A 19,696-nucleotide genomic window follows, 5' to 3' on the forward strand; every position below is an offset into this window, starting at 1 on the left:
CAGTCCGCATTTTCTATCCCTGATTTTTTGTCCCCCCAGGTTTTAACGTGTTTCTGTTTAAAGTCGGTGGTCAAGACGCTATTAAAAACCCCGTCTCAGACGTTTCTACTCAAGAAAAAAAAAAATCTCTGAATACGAGACATTTTCCCCATGTAACTATCGATATAACTTTCAAACCTACGTCACCGACTCTGATTATGTTTTTTTACGAGTCCAATAAAGACTCATTATCGTTATATTCATTTTAAATACTATAGTTATAAAACCTGTCCGTGCCAGCATTCTCACAAGATTTCAGAATATTATTGGTTAATACTGTTAATACTCTGTGAACTGATCACACTCGCTTTACATAATTCAGTCTAATTAATTCGAAAGTTGTTTAAATTACGTTTAGCGTAAGCAGTGAAATCATGTTTTGATGAGAAACGTAATATTTTTATGTAAAAACTATTTTTTCAGTGTATGATTCGTCTGCGGTCATTCTACTCACTGTGGTTCCTAACATAATTCAATCGAAAGTAAAAATGAGCTCAGTGTTATATTGAAATACCCGGTTTTGGGATGCGATCCAAACCACGGCGCCAAAAAATTAGCACGTTAAAACCGGCACTAGAGAAATATAAAGCCTAACGGTCCAATGAAGAAAGTGGATCGTCAGTGTCATGAAAGATCACCAAGCGTCTTCAGATGAAATCCTCTTTCTTTACTCTTGTCTCTGACTGATTGAAGTGGCGTTATAGAAATGTATTTAATCACGACATTTACGAGCCATCCAGGGAGTTAATCGCTGTAATAAACCTGAGACCCAAAACACAACCTGACGCTTAACGACGGATAAACAATTACTCATCCCATTGGTTTAAATAATCAAGGTACAAAACAGTTCATTAGAGAGTTTATACAGCAGATTTTACAGTGTGAATATCTGCTTACTGATTCGTCGTTAGAGCAATAATCCGTCGATAACAGAGGAGGACGGGTGAATGGATGGATGGATGGATGGATGGATGGACAGTTGGATGGACAGGTGGACGGATGGATGGATGGACAGTTGGACGGATGGATGGACGGGTGGGGGATGGATGGACAGATGGGTGGACGGATGGATGGACGGTTGGACGGACAGATGGACAGTTGGATGGATGGATAGATGGATGGACGGATGGACGGATAGATGGATGGATGGATGGATGGACAGGTGGGTGGACGGGTGGATGGATGGACAGTTGGATGGATGGATAGATGGACAGGTGGACGGATGGATGGATGGATGGATGGATGGATGGATGGATGGACAGTTGGATGGACGGATGGACGGATGGATGGATGGATGGACAGGTGGGTGGACGGGTGGATGGATGGACAGTTGGATGGATGGATAGATGGACAGGTGGACGGATGGATGGATGGATGGACGGTTGGATGGACGGATGGATGGATGGACAGGTGGGTGGACGGATGGATGGATGGATGGATGGACAGTCGGATGGATGGATAGATGGATGGATAGATGGATGGATGGACAGTTGGATGGACAGGTGGACGGACGGATGGATGGACAGTTGGACGGATGGATGGACGGGTGGGGAATGGATGGACAGATGGGTGGATGGATGGGTGGACGGATGGATGGATGGTTGGACGGACAGATGGACAGTTGGATGGATGGATAGATGGATGGACGGATAGATGGATGGATGGATGGATGGACAGGTGGGTGGACGGATGGATGGATGGACAGTTGGATGGATGGATAGATGGACGGGTGGACGGATGGATGGACGGGTGGACGGTTGGATGGATGGATGGACGGGTGGATGGTTGGATGGACGGACGGATGGATGGATGGATGGATGGATGGAGCTCTATAGTAAAACAGCTTGACCTTTTCCACAAAAGCTCTATGGCAATCAGAGAAAAACGACCATGATGATGACCGCAATCAAAGACGAGATCTCCTTTCGTGTGCGTTCTACATCGTGAAAAGTAACTATAAATGGATAAAAAAAAAAGTGCATGCTGTTCTGTAATAAAGAAAAAAATTCTAAACATTGCTGAGGAATATGAGGAATTCAAACCTTTTCTGAAGGAGAAACTCTTTGCTGTAAGGTTCTATCAATCAATCAATCTATCTATCTATCTATCATCTCGTTATTTCTCCAGAATATACTGTAGCACGCCATATTATCCTGTAATCTCTGAAGAGAAACAAATTCATTTCCCATCAGCTGCATTAGTGATGCATTACATGAGGACAAAGAAAAAGTCACAAAGAGTCTCTCATCCTCCTCCTTCTTCTCGCTCTGTCTCTCGCGCTCGCTTTCTTTCTCTCGCTCTGTTCCTGCACTCTATTAGAGGGTCTTTCCTTCCATGAAGCCAGGCATTACCCAGCCTTTCTGTCTGCTCAACTAAGCTTTAAAAAAGCTTTAAAAAGACCAGAGACAGCCAAGTGGATCCACTGTTCTGCAGCTGGTGACATTTCAGCTCCAGCTGTTTCTATATATATATATATAATGTATTTTCTCCAAATGGAAGAGTGAGAATGAACTCTTTTTCTCATCTCTTGCTTCCCTCACTTCATTATTCTCCCTGCGCTGAGCCAATATGAGGACGAGTGTTCGAGGATGATGGAAGATAGGATGAGGGGAGAGAGATGGTACGAGCGATAAAGAGATGAGGGACAGATGGAAAGGCCCAAGTCCCTCTCACCACGAGAAACTCGCTGTTCATTTTGTTCTCATCTTCCTAGACTCTTTTGAGGCGTGTGTGAGGAAGATGACGCCTCCTTCTCTGCATCGCTCTGTCTTTCCAAGCCGCCGTTCACTTCCGAAATCCCTTCCCGAAAAAATGAGAGCAGACGGATGAAAAACGACGGCGAACTCCGTGTTCGGGAAATCGTACTTTTAGGGGCTTCTTATCGAACGCTCCGCTATTATCTTCCCCATTTCTCTCTGAGCAGGAGAACATGTCTTTTGTATCGAGGCAATCAGATGCTGCATTTCTGAGGCACGAAGTGAACCTTCGGAGGGGGGGGGGGATAGTTTTAAAAAGTTTAGACCTTCAGTTTCTGATCTTCTGTGAGTGAAACACGTGAACTGCTTGGGTTTTTTATATATTTATACCATTACACGTTTGTATCTGAGTTTAAAACGGCTGAAAATTGTGAAATCGTTAAAGGGGCGATGTTCTTTTTAATCTAAAGGTAGCAGATTATTTACATCTGGAAGGAATTGAACACTCAGTGTTGTTCTGTTCTGGGGAAATAATCAATGATGGCATGGTGTGATGAAGTCCACATGATGTTACCAACCTGAAGTCGTTTATTTTCCTATAACAGCACATCCTGGAACGTTTTATTCCTCTTCTACCACGGCAATTGTTCGATGATTACAATTTTTATTTATTAAAGGACATCACATACCTTTTTATCCATTTATAGTTATACTTAATGTCGTGGAACATCCACGAAACGAGTTCTTGGAAAAAAGCACGATGTATCATTCTTTACCAAAGAAAACAGTTGTAATCACTGGTAAATTGCTGTGGTATGAGAAACACCTTAAACAAAACTTATAACACATTCTGTAATGACGTATGGGAAGATGAACAATTTCAATTGATGAGCCCTATTACAGTCATGGCCTGTTGGTGGCGCTAGACAATTCAAGGGACACACCTACAAATTGGTGGGAAGATTTTTAAGATTATTCTGAAATCAGTCTGCCAAATTTCATGATAAAAAAAAGGATTCTTTGTGTTATGTAAATACCGGAAAAAGACTAGAGACTACGATTCCCATCAGCCACTGCACCTCATCTGAACACTTTCTGCACCTGATTCACGTTTGGGATGAACGAGCACTGGTGTATAAGTCCCACTTTGCACGCTTTGTTTGGCCTTTGGTGTCTGAAGGTCTTTGTTGTATGTTTGTTTCCTAGCCCGTGTGTTCTTTAGTTCCTGTTTCGTTTTCGTTTTCGTTCAAACGTTATCTGTGCTCGCATCCGTCTTTGCCTCCATTCCATAACACTTTGGGTCGCCAAAGTCTCCAATGACATGCTGCACTTTCGATGCTTGGACCCCTAATGATATGAGACCTTGCTTCAAAGACATTACCTTTTCGGTAAAAAGGTAAGGTATGACGCGTGATGGTACCTACAAAGTATATCTGAAAATTATTTTGGAGCTTAACTCTTAACGAGCTTAACGCTTTGGCATTGATCGAGTTGGAGAAAGTCAAACAGATCTTGTTGGTGTGATCATTCTTTTGGGACCCTATGAGCATTGCAGCTCTTTGTTCAGGACCAGTTTATTTTCCGTACATTTTTCTCGCCTTTTCATAATTCTTACTTCTCCGCCTCCCTTCGTGCAGCTGTTATCCTGTCTAATACACTCATCCCTGTCATTCCTCCCTATTTTTCCACGGGAAAAGTGGAAAACCCCGCAAGCACTCCTCCAGAAATCGCAGTAAACCCTTAAGGCGTGTGTCATCCAGCCATCGCTCAAGTTGTCATGTCTCTTTTTTTTTGTTGTCATCCCCTTTTCATTTGATATTCAGCACTGGGGTTTGGGCTTGTCTCTGAATGAGTGTGTGTGTGTGTGTGTGTGTGTGTGTGTGTGTGCTTGTAAGTGAAGCGTCATCTGTCATTGCTGCCCATCAGCTCCTTGGCGTGTAATGCAGCCATAAATCATCAAGTGTTTTATTTAAAGATGAGGTCAACTGCCTTCCCGAGCGAGTTTTACACCGACATCAAACGGCTCCTGGTGTGAATACAGATCTCTGTGATCGCACTGTTTATTTTACTTGCCCCCCCACCCCCATACATTATCATCATGATAATGGGTATTGGGTCGGATCAGACTTCTCATCGTTACGTTTCAAAGTTCGCGTCTCACTTTCAAGTGTCTTTCTCATACATTTACATATATCTACATCTCATCCATTTACATATATCTGTCGTAAAAATATCATAAAACATGACGACTTTGCGTATCAAAAATAGCAGAAATGAAAGACTGAGGATGAGATTGATTAAAACCAGTCATTTATTTACAGCGTTTGGCAGACGTCCTTATCCGGAGTGGCTTACATTTATACAACTGAGCAGTTGAGGGTTAAGGGCCTTGCTCAAGGGCCCAGCAGTGGCAGGTTAACTCATGACCTTCCAATCAGTAGTCCAATGTCTTAACCATTGAGCGTATAGTCATCTATCGTCATTTTTCCTGAGGATCACGGAGGATCCGGAGTCTATCCCAGGAATACTGGGCACAAGACGGGAATACACCTTGGATGGGACGGCATCATGCACAAACGCACACATTCACAGATAGGGGTAGTTTAGCGTCATCAGTCCACCTGAGGAAACCAAAGAACCAGAAGGAACCCTACATGGACACAAAGAAAACTCCACACCGAGAGTAAACCCGAGTTCAGGAACCAACCAGGAACCGTGGAGATGTGAGACGGAAACAGTACACGCTAGACCACCATGCTTCTGCTCCAGACGTTGACAGTATAGTTAGAAATTAAAAGAATTTGTTACAAATCCAAAAGGTTTCTTCTTCTCTCAATCGAACGGCTTCAGCATCCGATTAAGATCAATAATGAAAGAAAATGAATAAAAATAAAGAATTGTGCCAGTTTGTCATCTCATGCTACACAACGTCGTCAGCGCTATACCTATCCACGTGTGTTTGAAGACGGATAATCCACCGGATTACAAGGTGGAACTTGAGGATGAGCGCCCCTGGCTCTACCTCGTATAAAACGAGGCAAAATGCTGCGGTGGCTTTCTCTAATTTGCTCAATTTAACCGCCTATTTTTAACCAAACAAAAAAAAAAAATAAATAAAAAAATCCAATAGAATCCATCACAGAAATTCTGATAGTTTCCACTACAATTACCATTACAAACCATCGGCTAACCCTTAAAACCTTTACCATTATTGGTCCTTTAATGGAATCCACTAGACATAAATAGACGGCAACAAATTCCCAGTATAACCATTAAAACCATTCCAAATTCTATGAGGGTTTCGATAGTTTTTTTGTTTGTTTTGTTTTTGTTTTGCCTTTTTCTGCAGGGAAATTATAGTCTTATTATATTCTTTGCTAATGCTAATATAGACTAGCGTCTATTCCAGTAGCTAATGTACTGGCAGCAAATCAAATTCACATTAAAGCATTAAACATTCACTTAATTCCATCCGTTAAAACATTTTGGCTGGGTACGTGTACATGTACGTCCAGTGATAACTGAGTAACACAGAATTTTGACACGTCATCTATGCTTTCCGAACTTTAAGTATAACTTCTCACCACTGATTAAAACTGTTGCGCAATACGAGAGCGCGCGCTAGCTAGTGGGGAGGAGTTAGCGATGATAAATTATGCTGAAGAAATTTTGGTTTAAAAAACGTCAAATAATCGCCTTCCGTGTGTACGCTTATGCTTCGTGGAGTAAGATGCCTTCAACCACGCGAGGCTCGGTATAAAACGGTGAAGTTTATCCTTCATAAGCTTTAAGTGCATTTTTTTTTTCCCCCTTGTGGAAAATGACTGAAGCGCTTAATAGAGCCCGAATCCTGAGGTCGCCCTCACTCAGCATAATCGATTGTAAAAGCTCTTTCCTCTCATGCCTTTCATTAGTCACACTCGAACACAGTCAATCTATCAGGATCAGGGGCTGACAAGCAGCGTAATAAACACACACACACACGCACACACGCACACACACACCAGTAATGTTACATATTGCAGTTACGTTCCAACGCACCACAATATAAGCTCTACATTTCCCAGGATAACAAACTCACCTTCCAGTGACTATTGTACATCTGACCATTACGCTTTAACGGATCGATACACACACACAGAGAAACAGAATCACATCATCTACACCCGTAAAGTGACTCCGGACTCTGTGTGACGGGAGAAGCGCCATACACACCTTACACTTATTTAAATCCATAGGGAGGTTCTGTTACTGGATGTCAAAACGTGGCGGTGTGCAGCGTCCTCTTAGCTCACCTGAAAAGAAAGAGAGAGATTGGAAAAAAAAAAAGAGAGCGAGAGAGAAAGGGCAGAGAAATAGAGAGAGAAAGACGGAAAATCAGAGAGAAATAACAAGAGAGAGAGAGAGAGAGAGAGAGAGGGACAGAAAGAGAGCAGCAAAGTGAAAGAGAGAATAAAGAGAAGGAAATAAAGAGAGAGACAGAAAGAGAGAGATTGAAAGAGAGAGAGAGAGAGAGAGCAGAGAAAGACAGAAAAGGGGAGAGAAATAGAGAGAGAGAGAGAAAGAAAGCGAGAGTGAGACAGAAAGAGAGCAAAAAGAGAAACAGAATTTAGAGAGACAGAAAGAGAGGAAAAGAGAAAGAAAGAGAGACAGCAGAGAAAGACAGGAAAAGGGAGAGAAACGGAGAGAGTGAAAGAAAGTGTGAGTGAGACAGAAAGAGAGCAAAAAGTGAGACAGAAGAAAGATAGCTTGACAGAAAGAGAGAGATAGAGAGATTGAAAAAGAAAGAGAAATAAAGAGAGACAGAAAGAAAGTGAGAGAAAGAGAGCAAAAAGAGAAACAACGAAAGAGAGAGGGACGAAAAACAGAGAGAGAGAGGTCGAGAGAGAAAGAGAAATAAAGAGACAGAAAGAGAGAGATTGAAAAAGAGAGAGAGAGCAGAGAAAGACAGAGAAGGGGAGAGAAACAGAGAGAGAGACAGAGAGAGAAAGAGAGAGAGAAAGAAAGTGAGAGTGAGAAAAAGAGAGCAAAAAGAGAAACAACGAAAGAGAGAGGGACAAAAAAACAGAGAGAGAGAGATCGAGAGAGAAAGAGAAATAAAGAGACAGACAGAGAGAGATTGAAAAAGAGAGAGAGAGAGAGCAGAGAAAGACAGAAAAGGGGAGAGAAATAGAGAGAGGCAGAAAGTGAGAGTGAGACAGAAAGAGCACAAAAAGAGAAACAGAATGAAAGAGAGAAGGACGGAAACAGAGAGAGAGAGCTTGAAAGCGAGATAAAGAGACAGACGGAAACTTCCGGAGACTAGATGTGGGCGTGTCCAGCGATGCGACAGAGTTGAGACAGTTGAACTTTGCAGATTTGGGAGTGAATACGGTAGCATGTGATCCGTTCTGCTGCTTGTGAGTCTGAATAGTTTGCTGGACCTGAAGAGTCGCAGACAGACGCCATCATGACGAAGAGCGCACTCCTTCATCTCGCAGTATCTGATGCGTATATACACTGCTGGTGAATTTTCTATACAAACCTTCTCCCTCCAGAATGTTTCATGTGAGCAGCAGGAAAACTGCTTTATTGTCAAGAGTGGAACGATAGCTGTGCCACCCACTGATAAATGTTACTACGGCAACGAGTAGTAGGACCGCCTACTTCATAGTCCAGCATGTGTACGTGTGAAGGTAGTTTATATATAGCAGATATATATATATAGAGAGAGAGAGAGAGAGAGAGAGAGATAAAACAGAGACAGATGCTGATCTCTCTGTGTGGAGAGAGTTATTGTTAATAGTTAGCAATATCAGCTAGGCTAGCAAATTAGCTTAGCACTTCTTTTTAAAAAAAAACAAAACCCTCAAACTAAATGTTTGCCTGCAACCTGGGTAATATTTGGCAAAATATTTCATAGCATAATCAAAAATGTAGTCGTCATATTTATGGGAAAGCTTGCTAGAGCACTAGCTAACGTTTATTGCGTATTCAAAATAATTAGCTAAGCTAGCTAAACTAACAAGCAAAGGAAGTATTTTACAAAGATGCTGCCACATAATTAAAATCTATTGATTGCTAAGTTTGCTAGCAAGTCAACTAACGAGGGTTTTAATGCAGTGTTCCCTAACAAGCGCGATTTGTATTCGGATAATCAAAACCAGGAGTTAGGCTAGCTCCGTATTTTGAATGTCATGCAAACTTTTTTTCTCGTGCAATCAAAAATCCCTTGTCAAATGTGCTAGCAAGCTAACATTAGCCTGTTATATCGTGTAAAGCAAAACCTAAAGGCTAAAGGTAAAGCATTTTATTTGCTTGTTTTAAATTAGAAAAAAAATTTTTTAAAAACTGGCTAAGTTTGTTAGCAAGCTAGCTAAACTAAAACAGGCTGTGGAGCAATTCAAATCAGCAGTTAAGCGTTTCAAGCAAATGACTAAAGTGCATCATTGAAAGCAAAGAAAGAGAGATTTAATTTTTTTTAATTGCTAAATTAGCATGAGTTTTGTGGTCAAAAAGACACCGTGAACACGTATGAAAACAATACATAGGCGACACAAGAGCACGACGTGACGACGGAAGGCAACCGCAAGGCAAGGAGTGCAGTGCAAACCGTGACTGTGTGTACTCAATGTGCCGATGGTCATGTGACAGAGACGCGGTGGGGTGCACTGGCTGCTAGGAATCGTAGTCCCAGGCTAGTCATGATATCATTATACAATTCAGCCAAAGCAATGCTAACAGAAAGTGTATCGTTAAACATTACTTATAAATATGTATAGTGACCCGTCATTTTAAATATTAAGAGACAATGGGAAAAAATAAAACATCACAGAGTACATATAATTTAAAAAAAAAAAAGCAAAACAACAATAAAAACACGAGATCATACAGAAACAGTGCTGCTGTGGATGTGAGTGTTACAGACAGGTAGTATAGCGATCCTCATATCACCAGATTGTAGCACTTTTTTTTTATATTTTATCATTTCTGGAACACGCCGAGCTGCTGCGTTCACTGTCACAGCTTCCTCTCCGTGTGTAATGTACGGTTTATCAGAGTCGCACAGAACGAGAAATGCATTATTCATTTTATTCAAATCGTTCAAGGACTGTATCTCTTTAATGGAGTTAGATTTCAGCCAATAGAGGAGAAAATGTGTTTCGTATTCTGAGCCTCTGCTCTCACGGCCACCAGGTTTCAGGAAGCCAGTTTGTTCTCCACTTCTTCATTTTCGGGCAGGGCAATATCGACGTTTTATTTGCGTTAATCACGCTACGTCCGTTCCGTGCTCTTGACGGGTCGTTTATCGAGTCGAGTTAACGAATTTCGTGAGGATTTAATACTGAAGTTGTACACATCTGCATTCAGACCTCAGATATAAAGCACTATTCAGAAGTGGTGCGAGGGTTACGTACGTATACGTGGTGGAGTTTGCCTAAAACAGGCGGTTATGGCTCTGGGTTACTGATCAGAAGGTCAGGGGTTCAAGCTGCCACTGTTGGGCGCTTGAGCAAGGCCGTTAACCCTCTCTGCTCCAGGGGGCGCTGTATCATGGCTGACCCTGCGCTCTGACCCCAGCTTCCTGACATGGAAGAATTTCTCTGTGCTGTAATGTATACGTGATTAATAAAGACTCGTTATGCCAGCTTGAGCGAGAAGCAGCAATAAGTCCAGCGCCATCTGTCTGACCGTTTGATGTAGTGCACGATATGTCAAGCTGAACTTTAATACGGAAATACGTTAAAAAAATTGTCATTCAAGGACAATAATAAATAAATAAATAAATATATACGACACTATTAATTACATCGTAGTATTGTCCTTGTAAAATCGACAAAAGGGATGAAAAGGGATGCACGGTTTTGCAAGTTGTTTTTTTTTATATATATATAAAAGAGAGTGAATTAACAAAAACAATGGGCCTCGTTTCTCAATCTTTGAGCAAAGCTGTGTGTAAATAAGCGTAAGCCAAACCAGCTAAAGTTTCGGGCTGGATTTACAGTACAAACTTTTCAGAACAGCTGATGTCCTTCGCGCTCGTGTGCGTATGTTGATCACGACACAGCTCATTTGCATGTAGCGACGCCCACAAAACTCCATAAAAGGGAACGTGCACAGACACCTAGGAGCATGAAATGAGCAGTGAGGGTAAAGACTGATAGGCAGACGTGGAAGTTATTTTGACTTACGTCTATGTCAGCAAATATATTTAATGATATGCGATATTAATTATTATTAATAAGCGAGCGCTTGCCTACGTCTTGCGGCTCTGAGCGGACAGACCGCCCCGTCCTTCGTTTATACAGCGCCATTTCTTTTCTCATGATTGAATGATTTGCTTGATCTGTCTTCGTTTATGGGATTTGTGTTGCCTCTCTTTTTTTTATTATTCTTTTTATTCTTTAAGTAATGGCAATAAAATAAAAGGTAAACCAAGGATAAGTGTAAGTGCAGGAAAGTGTATCTATGACATACAGAAGCATTTCTGCTGTAAGATACAGTATGGAGTGGATAATGTCCGTAGAAGGAAATGATTAAAAGGTGCATTTCCGATATCGCACATTAGAAATGCTTGTGCACCACGGTGAAGCAGTTTCCCTCACAAAGACGAAGATAAAGAAGAAAAAGAAAGAAAACGTGTCTCTCTTTTCCAATAAAGGACATTTTGGGATAGTTTCAGGTCTTTTTGTACGGTGTTGGAAAAATCTGCTACCTAAAACCTGGCAACCCTGGTCACTATCACACAGAGTAAATGAGCCTCATTTACCTAAACTTACGCATATTTGGCCTGCGATGGTCTTGTGTTTCTTTTCCCCACTTGTATTTTCTCATTTGCAAAGTGTCCTTGGGTGTGAGAGAGGCTGTGTACAGATAAATATTCAGGAATGCTCTGGGCTCTCAGCACTTTCTGTCTCTGTTCATGGTCTTGGCACTGAGATTAGTAACTCTGACCTCTGGATGTGCGTTCTCCGTCCCTCTGGGAGCAAATTAAACTGGAAAAACATCAGCAAACATAGCTCGGATCAAAAAATCTGCAAATCACACGTCTGAGTTCGGCATAAAGGCTTCGTTTCAGATTGTTAGACTTCACAGTAATGGTATTTATTATTTTTTATTCTCCAATGCTGAGATTTTAGCAGCTGATGGAGCTGCACTGAGGCAAGAAATAGAAAGTGCACGGTATTTTCCGGAAAAAAAAAAAAATTATAATTCACTACTTTACAAGACACGACTTTAACAGCTGTGCTCTGTAGAGTATGTTCCAGAAAACAGAATTTACTTCATGAACATGTCGAGTCTGCTTCCTGTTTTCATCAGATCCCGCTTTAGTCCGAGTACGGTAACTTCAAAATTATTGGCACCCTTGAGAAAGAATGAGCCAAAATGAGTATATAAGACTGGACAGATGAGATTGGACAGTTTGCTTCCTGTTTTCATCAGATCCCGCTTTAGTCCGAGTACGGTAACTTCAAAATTATTGGCACCCTTGAGAAAGAATGAGCAAAAATGAGTATAGAAGATTGGACAGATGAGATTGGACAGTTTGCTTCCTGTTTTCATCAGATCCTGCTTTAGTCCGAGTACGGTAACTTCAAAATTATTGGCACCCTTGAGAAAGAATGAGCAAAAATGAGTATATAAGATTGGACAGATGAGATTGGACAGTTTGCTTCCTGTTTTCATCAGATCCCGCTTTAGTCCGAGTACGGTAACTTCAAAATTATTGGCACCCTTGAGAAAGAATGAGCCAAAATGAGTACAGAAGATTGGACAGATGAGATTGGACAGTTTGCTTCTTGTTTTCATCAGATCCTGCTTTAGTCCGAGTACGGTAACTTCAAAATTATTGCCACCCTTGAGAAAGAATGAGCAAAAACGAGTATAGAAGATTGGACAAATGAGATTGGACAGTTTGCTTCCTGTTTTCATCAGATCCCGCTTTAGTCCGAGTACGGTAACTTCAAAATTATTGGCACCCTTGAGAAAGAATGAGCCAAAATGAGTATAGAAGATTGGACAGATGAGATTGGACAGTTTGCTTCCTGTTTTCATCAGATCCCGCTTTAGTCCGTGTACGGTAACTTCAAAATTATTGGCACCCTTGAGAAAGAATGAGCCAAAATGAGTATAGAAGATTGGACAGATGAGATTGGACAGTTTGCTTCCTGTTTTCATCAGATCCCGCTTTAGTCCGTGTACGGTAACTTCAAAATTATTGGCATCCTTGAGAAAGAATGAGCCAAAATTAGTATATAAGATTGGACAGATGAGATTGGACAGTTTGCTTCCTGTTTTCATCAGATCCTGCTTTAGTCCTAGTATGGTAACTTCAAAATTATTGGCACCCTTAAGAAAGAATGAGCAAAAATGAGTATATAAGATTGGACAGTTTGCTTCCTATTTTCATCAGATCCTGCTTTAGTCCGAGTACGGTAACTTCAAAATTATTGCCACCCTTGAGAAAGAATGAGCCAAAATTAGTATAGAAGATTGGACAGATGAGATTGGACAGTTTACTTCCTGTTTTCATCAGATCCTGCTTTAGTCCGAGTACGGTAACTTCAAAATTATTGGCACCCTTGAGAAAGAATGAGCAAAAATGAGTATATAAGATTGGACAGATGAGATTGGACAGTTTGCTTCCTGTTTTCATCAGATCCTGCTTTAGTCCGAGTACGGTAACTTCAAAATTATTGGCACCCTTGAGAAAGAATGAGCAAAAATGAGTATATAAGATTGGACAGATGAGATTGGACAGTTTGCTTCCTGTTTTCATGATACTGATACTGAAACCTTGAGTAAAAGCCAATATCGATACACGTCTGATGCGTCTTCTTTAAAACCTAAATACCAAGCTTTTAAAAAATTATATCGCTTTTATATTCAGGAAGCTGAAAATCTGACATACACAAAACTGCAGCCTTTTTTTATTCAGTTAAACTCTTCAATTTTGTTGCAAATACTATATAATAGAGTGTAAATTTAATAAAAATCAGTCTTTTTATATGTAAATATTTCCAATTCTGAAAAATAACTTTTTGGTGCCATCTCTAATTTTATATATAGATTTTTGGCTGTTTTCCTGATGGGTGCCAATAATTATTTAAGTGACTACTTCCTTTCTATTGTTTCATTGTGAAGTCATTTTGTCTCTCTCTCTCTCTCTTACAGCCTCCAGCACAGAGATTTAGAAAGTGGCACTCCGATGGCAAAAGTGTAGTTCAGAAAACTCTTGAGAAGGTCATTAAAGTCCATTTTTGGCCATAATGCATAAATCTGCTTTACAACTGTGTAATTACAAACTGGTTATGGTGTTTTTTTTCCTTCCCACGTCCACACAGTTTTCAGGGACATTTTCATGGCTTAGTAGAACCACAGATGGACAAATTACATCTTTAATTACACTTCATTCATTATAGCGGTTACATTGAAAGCCCTTTAGTACTTATGGAAGCCATTACAGTGCGTAGGAAGCTATTACAGTCCCAGATGTTATGGTGCTTTCGCAGTGTGTGTTATGCAATATTATTGAAAAAAACTTGGAAAAGATTTGCTGTTAGACTTTGCATGAATTTCTCCTTATATAAATCGAAATATGTTGTTTTTTTTTTATGTATGGTATATTTATTTTCTCAAATATCAGTATTAAAAATGAACGCTAGTACAAATGAGCATAGTAAATACTATATTTGTTTTTCAGGGTTTAGAAATCACATATCTAGCACGTGTATATATTTAGATATCTGAACATAATGTATAAGTATATATTTTCTTATATACTTTATGGAAATTTTCTGGGAAGGCGTTCCCCCAGATTTTGGGGCGTGGCTTTGCGGATTTATGTTCGTTAGTGAGGTTGAGGTCAGGCGCTGATGTTGATGTTGACATGAAGAGGCTCCAGTTCCAGTTCATCCCAAAGGTGTTCAGTGGGGTTGAGGTCAGGGCTCACTCAGGTTCACTCTAGACACTCAGGTTCTTCTACCTTCTTCTAACCTTAACACACCATGTCTTCATGGAGCTCGCTTTGTGCACAGGGGCCTCTTCATGCTGGAACAGGTTTCGCCTTCTTAGTTCCAGTGAAGGGAAATTGTAAAGCTCCACCATCCAAAGACCTTGTGTGCTTCCAACTTTGTGGTAACATTTTGGAGAAAAACCGTACTGTATGCGTGTGATGGTCAGGGGTGCACATACTTTTGGTAAAAATGGATAACTTTACCGTAAATACGGCTTGTCGCGTTATGAAGTAAGAAATACATACGGACAAAGGAATAGCATTTGGTTTGAAAACAAACGTTTTATACACAAGTTCTAGCGAGTTAGTTGAGCTTGTAAGCTAGCTGTCTAGCTATCGAGAACATTTATTTGTCACTGTAAAATTTGTAGCTAGAACGACTATTTTTATTATCCGAATCCAGTCAAGATTTTTCGACAAAATTACCTCCATCATCTGTTCAGCGGAAAAGAAAAATCAGCTTAATTCCAATGTTCAAAATCTGTTTATTTAAACTCCAGTATGCGTAATTGCGATGAAATCCTGAATGGCATTATATGAGTACTGGGTATGAATACTGATATGTGTTAATGTCCTCTGTACTAATTCTTCATTATGTGCACTTAACGCTACTCTGACGTTGCCAGAGCTGGAATTTTTGTGCGCGTGTGACGTCATGATCAAGTCCACTGTAGTGTAACATTAACGGTATGGCGATTTCAGATATCCTTGTCAAGTTATACAACAATAGCAATTAATCATGAAAAAAAAAAAAAAAAAAAACGAATTGAGAGGAAAGCTAAATTTTTTTGCAAGGCATAAGCTATAAAAATCATGACCCTGTAATGCCCAAACTCTAGTGTTAATTAAATTGTCAGAAATATATCTGGCCTTTTGCCCTCTTTAGGGAGAAATCAGCAGCGCTTTTTGATCGACGAGGCTGTGGTTGTGGATGAGTTTCCATAATTTTCTCGATCAGCAGCATTTCATAAAGTGGACTCCACGACCCGTTAAATTACGCCTCTCCAAACGAAGCGCTTCGGCAATTAAACAGTTTCCAGCATGACTAACTAATCCGTCCAAATGTCTGCACTGTTTTTCCTTTATTTATTTATTTATTTATTTATTTATTTATTTATTTATTTATTTATTTTAAAAGAGGGGGGAAATAAATAAATAAATAAATAAGCGAAGGCAAAATGAAAAGCCTTAACAAAGCCAGTAACCTGATATGGGCACAACAGCACTTAGGAAGCCATTACAGCCCCAGATGTTATGCTAATTTGCAATATGCGGGCCTATTATGTGCACTTGGTACAAGAGTGCTTGGCTAAAATGTTCTGTGTCAACATTTCGAGATGCCATTAGCTGTCATTAGCCGTGATTCACTCCACAGCTCCTAAAAAAGCGCAACGCGATGCAGCGGCTCTCAGAAACACAGGCGACTTGGACAGAAAACAGGATACAGAAGTCCTTTATACGCTCATCCAGAGACATACTTTAGCTGCCCATTAGTCATTCATTAGACACACAAGAGCAGCGCATTTACTTTAGAAATCGAATTTCCACATGAACACACTGAAATTCAGCAGCATCATTAGCGATTTGCTCCGAGCACGATCCACAGTCTGAAGCAGACAATATGCTGGGTTTTTAGTTTTAATCCTTTATTTATTATCATGTTTTGGAAACATATTAGACTGCGTCATCTATACAGCACTTTTCAATACTGAGGTAAAACAAAGTGAATTGGCTTTTTCCTGTATTTTGGGAGTTGGTGAAAGCACTGAGCAGGCTGTTAGCAAGCTAATTTACCCGAGTAAGGTAGCGCTATCTCGCTAACTGCCAGGTCCAACCATAAAGTTGGCCACCGGTGATGATTTAAAAAAATAAATAAATAAAAAATTTAAATAAAAACCCCGCTAGAAACTCACCACTATAAAGTTTTCCACTTTTTCAGACGTGAATATTTTATATTTTGTGCTCCCTTTTTCCTGGAATTTAAACAAGCCATTTATGTAATTATTATCAGTGAGCATCCAGGGCTCTGTTTATGAATATTAATGACTAGAGGGATGATCTTATAATGTCCTGTAAGTTGGAAAGGCACAGACAGGGATTTATTTAAAAATTTAAAAAAAAAAAAAAAAGGCAGGATTCTCCGAGTACGACTCCCTTGAGGCGTGTTTCATAATCTCATTTCATAAACATAAACATATTTATAAATGGAATAATAAATAATAAGAAGAAATAAATAAATCCTTGAAAATATGTTAGAACCTGTTTAAAACTCTATGTAATTATTACCCCAGGACTCACTCACCCAGGGGTTAACGCTCATTTCTCTGTGTCTCAGTGAAGGAAATGCAGTTACAGTTAAGGAGGTGTGGCCTCTATGTATGTCAGTTTCAGTAAAGGAGGCGTGGCCTTCATGCGTTTCAGTGAAGGAGGTGTGGCCTCTGAACCTGTTTTTTCACAGCTAACACTGCTTCATGATTAGATCTAAATTGCACTGTAATGAAATGTTGGTTCTTTAACATGTTGTTTGTTTGTTTGTTTTTCTTGCTTTTTACAAATTCCATGCATTGGTATGAAAAATTGACATTATATCTTCTTGGAAGGAGAAATACACAATTTGACCATTCAATTATATTTGCATATTTGGCACGCACTTTTATCCAACGTGACTTTAACCTGAGGTTTAACCCCCTCACACATGCGCCCTACGATGTCAACTTTACTCTACGTAGACCGTTTTTTGGGGTGGCTGTTTTTGGTCAGGCGGTAGACTGGGTTGTTTTCTAATCGCAGGGTTGGTGGCTCGATTCCCGGCCCACGAGCTTCCTCATGCCAAAGTGTCCTTGGGCAAGACACCGAACCCCAATTGTTCCTGATGGATGGCTAGCACCTTGCATGTGTGTGTGAGTGTGTGTGTGAATGGGTGACTGAGAACCAGTGTAAAGCGTTTTATACAACCGCAAAGGTTAAGAAGCACTATATAAGACTACAGGGATTTAAACTCACACCCTTCTGATCAGTAGTGCAGAGCCCTAACCACTGAGCCGCACGGCCCAGTCGTGTCCGATTCCCGTCTCGGAGACATGCTATTAAGAGCCTTTCAAGTTAAGGGACGTTCAATTTAATAACCGTCTATAAAAAACAGCAGTATTCGAAATAGCGTTGTTCAGGATGAGCTCAGCGAGTAACAGTAGCCGCTGGAGCAGTGTGACGACTGGCTGAACGATGGACAGAGCGCGAGCGAGAGTGAGAATGCGTTGTCAGCGTGACAGACCGTGCACAGTCGTCTCTGATGAGATATGATCTCACGACGTATCATACAGAGCCTGTCAGAAATTGCAAGGCTGCTGCCGGGAGACGTGTGAAGAGTTCTGAACACATTCCGCGTAAGACAGAGACAAGAGAGGGAGACGAGAGAGGAAGTACTGCATGTTATAACATGTAGGTGTTACATCTTCTGCTTCTGACCTGTTGGTCTATGTGTTTTGGGATCGTTGTGGGTTTATTTTTTATTCCTTTTTTTTTTTTTTTAACGAATATGATTTTGGTTCCTTCAGAATGTTCCTCGTAGATTTACATCCTAGTCCTTCTGAGCTGTTTTATCGGACCTGATTAAAATGATTTCCTAATTTCCGTTCGATCTTGAAACTTGAAGACGCTCCACCGCTCAGTAAAAAAAAAAAAAAAAACAAATACGTGGAAATTTTCCGCGTATCGACGTACGGTCCGAGTGCGGAGATTATCGAATAGTATATCGCACCAGACCGTAGTCATAAACGTGGCAGGGCAAAACACCAAAACGCAGACAAACAGTCAGCAAATCCAAGGAACAATTAGCTCGTATAAGCGCTCATGCTCGCAAACGATGAAGCAGGCAAGACTTCGCGAAGACTAACTGGAAACCAGTGTTCATGTAGTGTCTCTAAATCAGGAAGTGATGGGAATCGTGAGTCAGGGAGTGAGTTAAGACTGGAAAAAAAATCTGAAAAGTCCTGAAAAAGAACAAATGTTTAAAAACGACGTTTGCTCAAGTACAGGTTGTCGAACCAAACTGTCTCGATTGTCTCGAAGACAGATATAAGCGAAGTGTGGAACAATAAAGCTAACAATAAACGTCAGGTTTGTGATTTCTAAACCGTTCTTTTTTTAGATGCGTGTTGTGTCTCTACTGTCAAAGTTCTATGTGCCCCCCCCATCCCCCCCCCACCCCCCACAAGCACATCATCCATTTCTCCTGTAAAACGGCTGAAGAATAGGGCGAATTTAATGAATTTTTATCTCCGCCTACACACTTTTATCTTCTTTTTTCACCCCCATTCAAATGCTGGCACAGCTACACTTTCTTAAAATGGCCTTTCTTAATGTATGAAATTTTCCACCGTGCAACAAAGGGACTCTTTATTTCCTCCTGTTTCCAGTAGAAGGCAAAAAGTTGTACTCCGCGAAAAGGAACAAAAGGGCTCGGTAGGACGGAAGGAGCAATGAAGAAAGAGAGAGAGAGAGAGAGAGAGAGAGAGAGAGAGAATAATAAAGCCGATCTGTCTGTCTTCCGAGCAAGACTAGTTTGCCTTTTTATGAGTTTCATTAAGAGCATTCAAATTCTGTCCTTTCGCATGTAACTCTCCGGGGTGAGAAACGGCAGATTGGAGGCAGAATGTGAAAAAAAAGACATTTAAGAGCGGTATATAAAAATAGATTGTGGAGGTCAGAAAGATGGGAACGATGCTGAATATACTTACGGTATATTGGCGTTTATTGGTTTTATCATACGGTTGCTGGGTGGCGGTTTGTGGCTGCAGGGCAAAGTACACAAAAGATGGAAAAATGAATTAAAGAAACGAAAAGTCACACTTCGTGTCACTTTCTTTCTTCGATCCGTATGTTTTTCATCTTCAACGTGACTTTCCATGATATTGAGTCCAGACTATCATGTTCAGGTTCACCAGAGATATGTTCCTGGGACTGCAGA

The 19,696-nt window shown here is 40.6% G+C and overlaps 1 protein-coding gene across 1 annotated transcript in view; it reads right to left on the reverse strand.

Annotated features, from left to right (window-relative positions):
* Positions 1–19,696, reverse strand: part of LOC128618991 (RNA-binding protein 25-like) — a gene marked incomplete at its 5' end in the record, with an annotated part of 163,168 nt that overhangs the window by 130,351 nt on the left and 13,121 nt on the right. Inside the window, one exon of the mRNA XM_053642769.1 lies at positions 7,001–7,018. Within this exon, the coding sequence (XP_053498744.1) occupies positions 7,001–7,018 (18 nt within the window). The remainder of the gene's footprint in view (positions 1–7,000; positions 7,019–19,696) is intronic.

Source organism: Ictalurus furcatus, chromosome 15 (genome assembly GCF_023375685.1).
Source record: "Ictalurus furcatus strain D&B chromosome 15, Billie_1.0, whole genome shotgun sequence".
NCBI classification, from domain to species: Eukaryota; Metazoa; Chordata; class Actinopteri; order Siluriformes; family Ictaluridae; genus Ictalurus; species Ictalurus furcatus.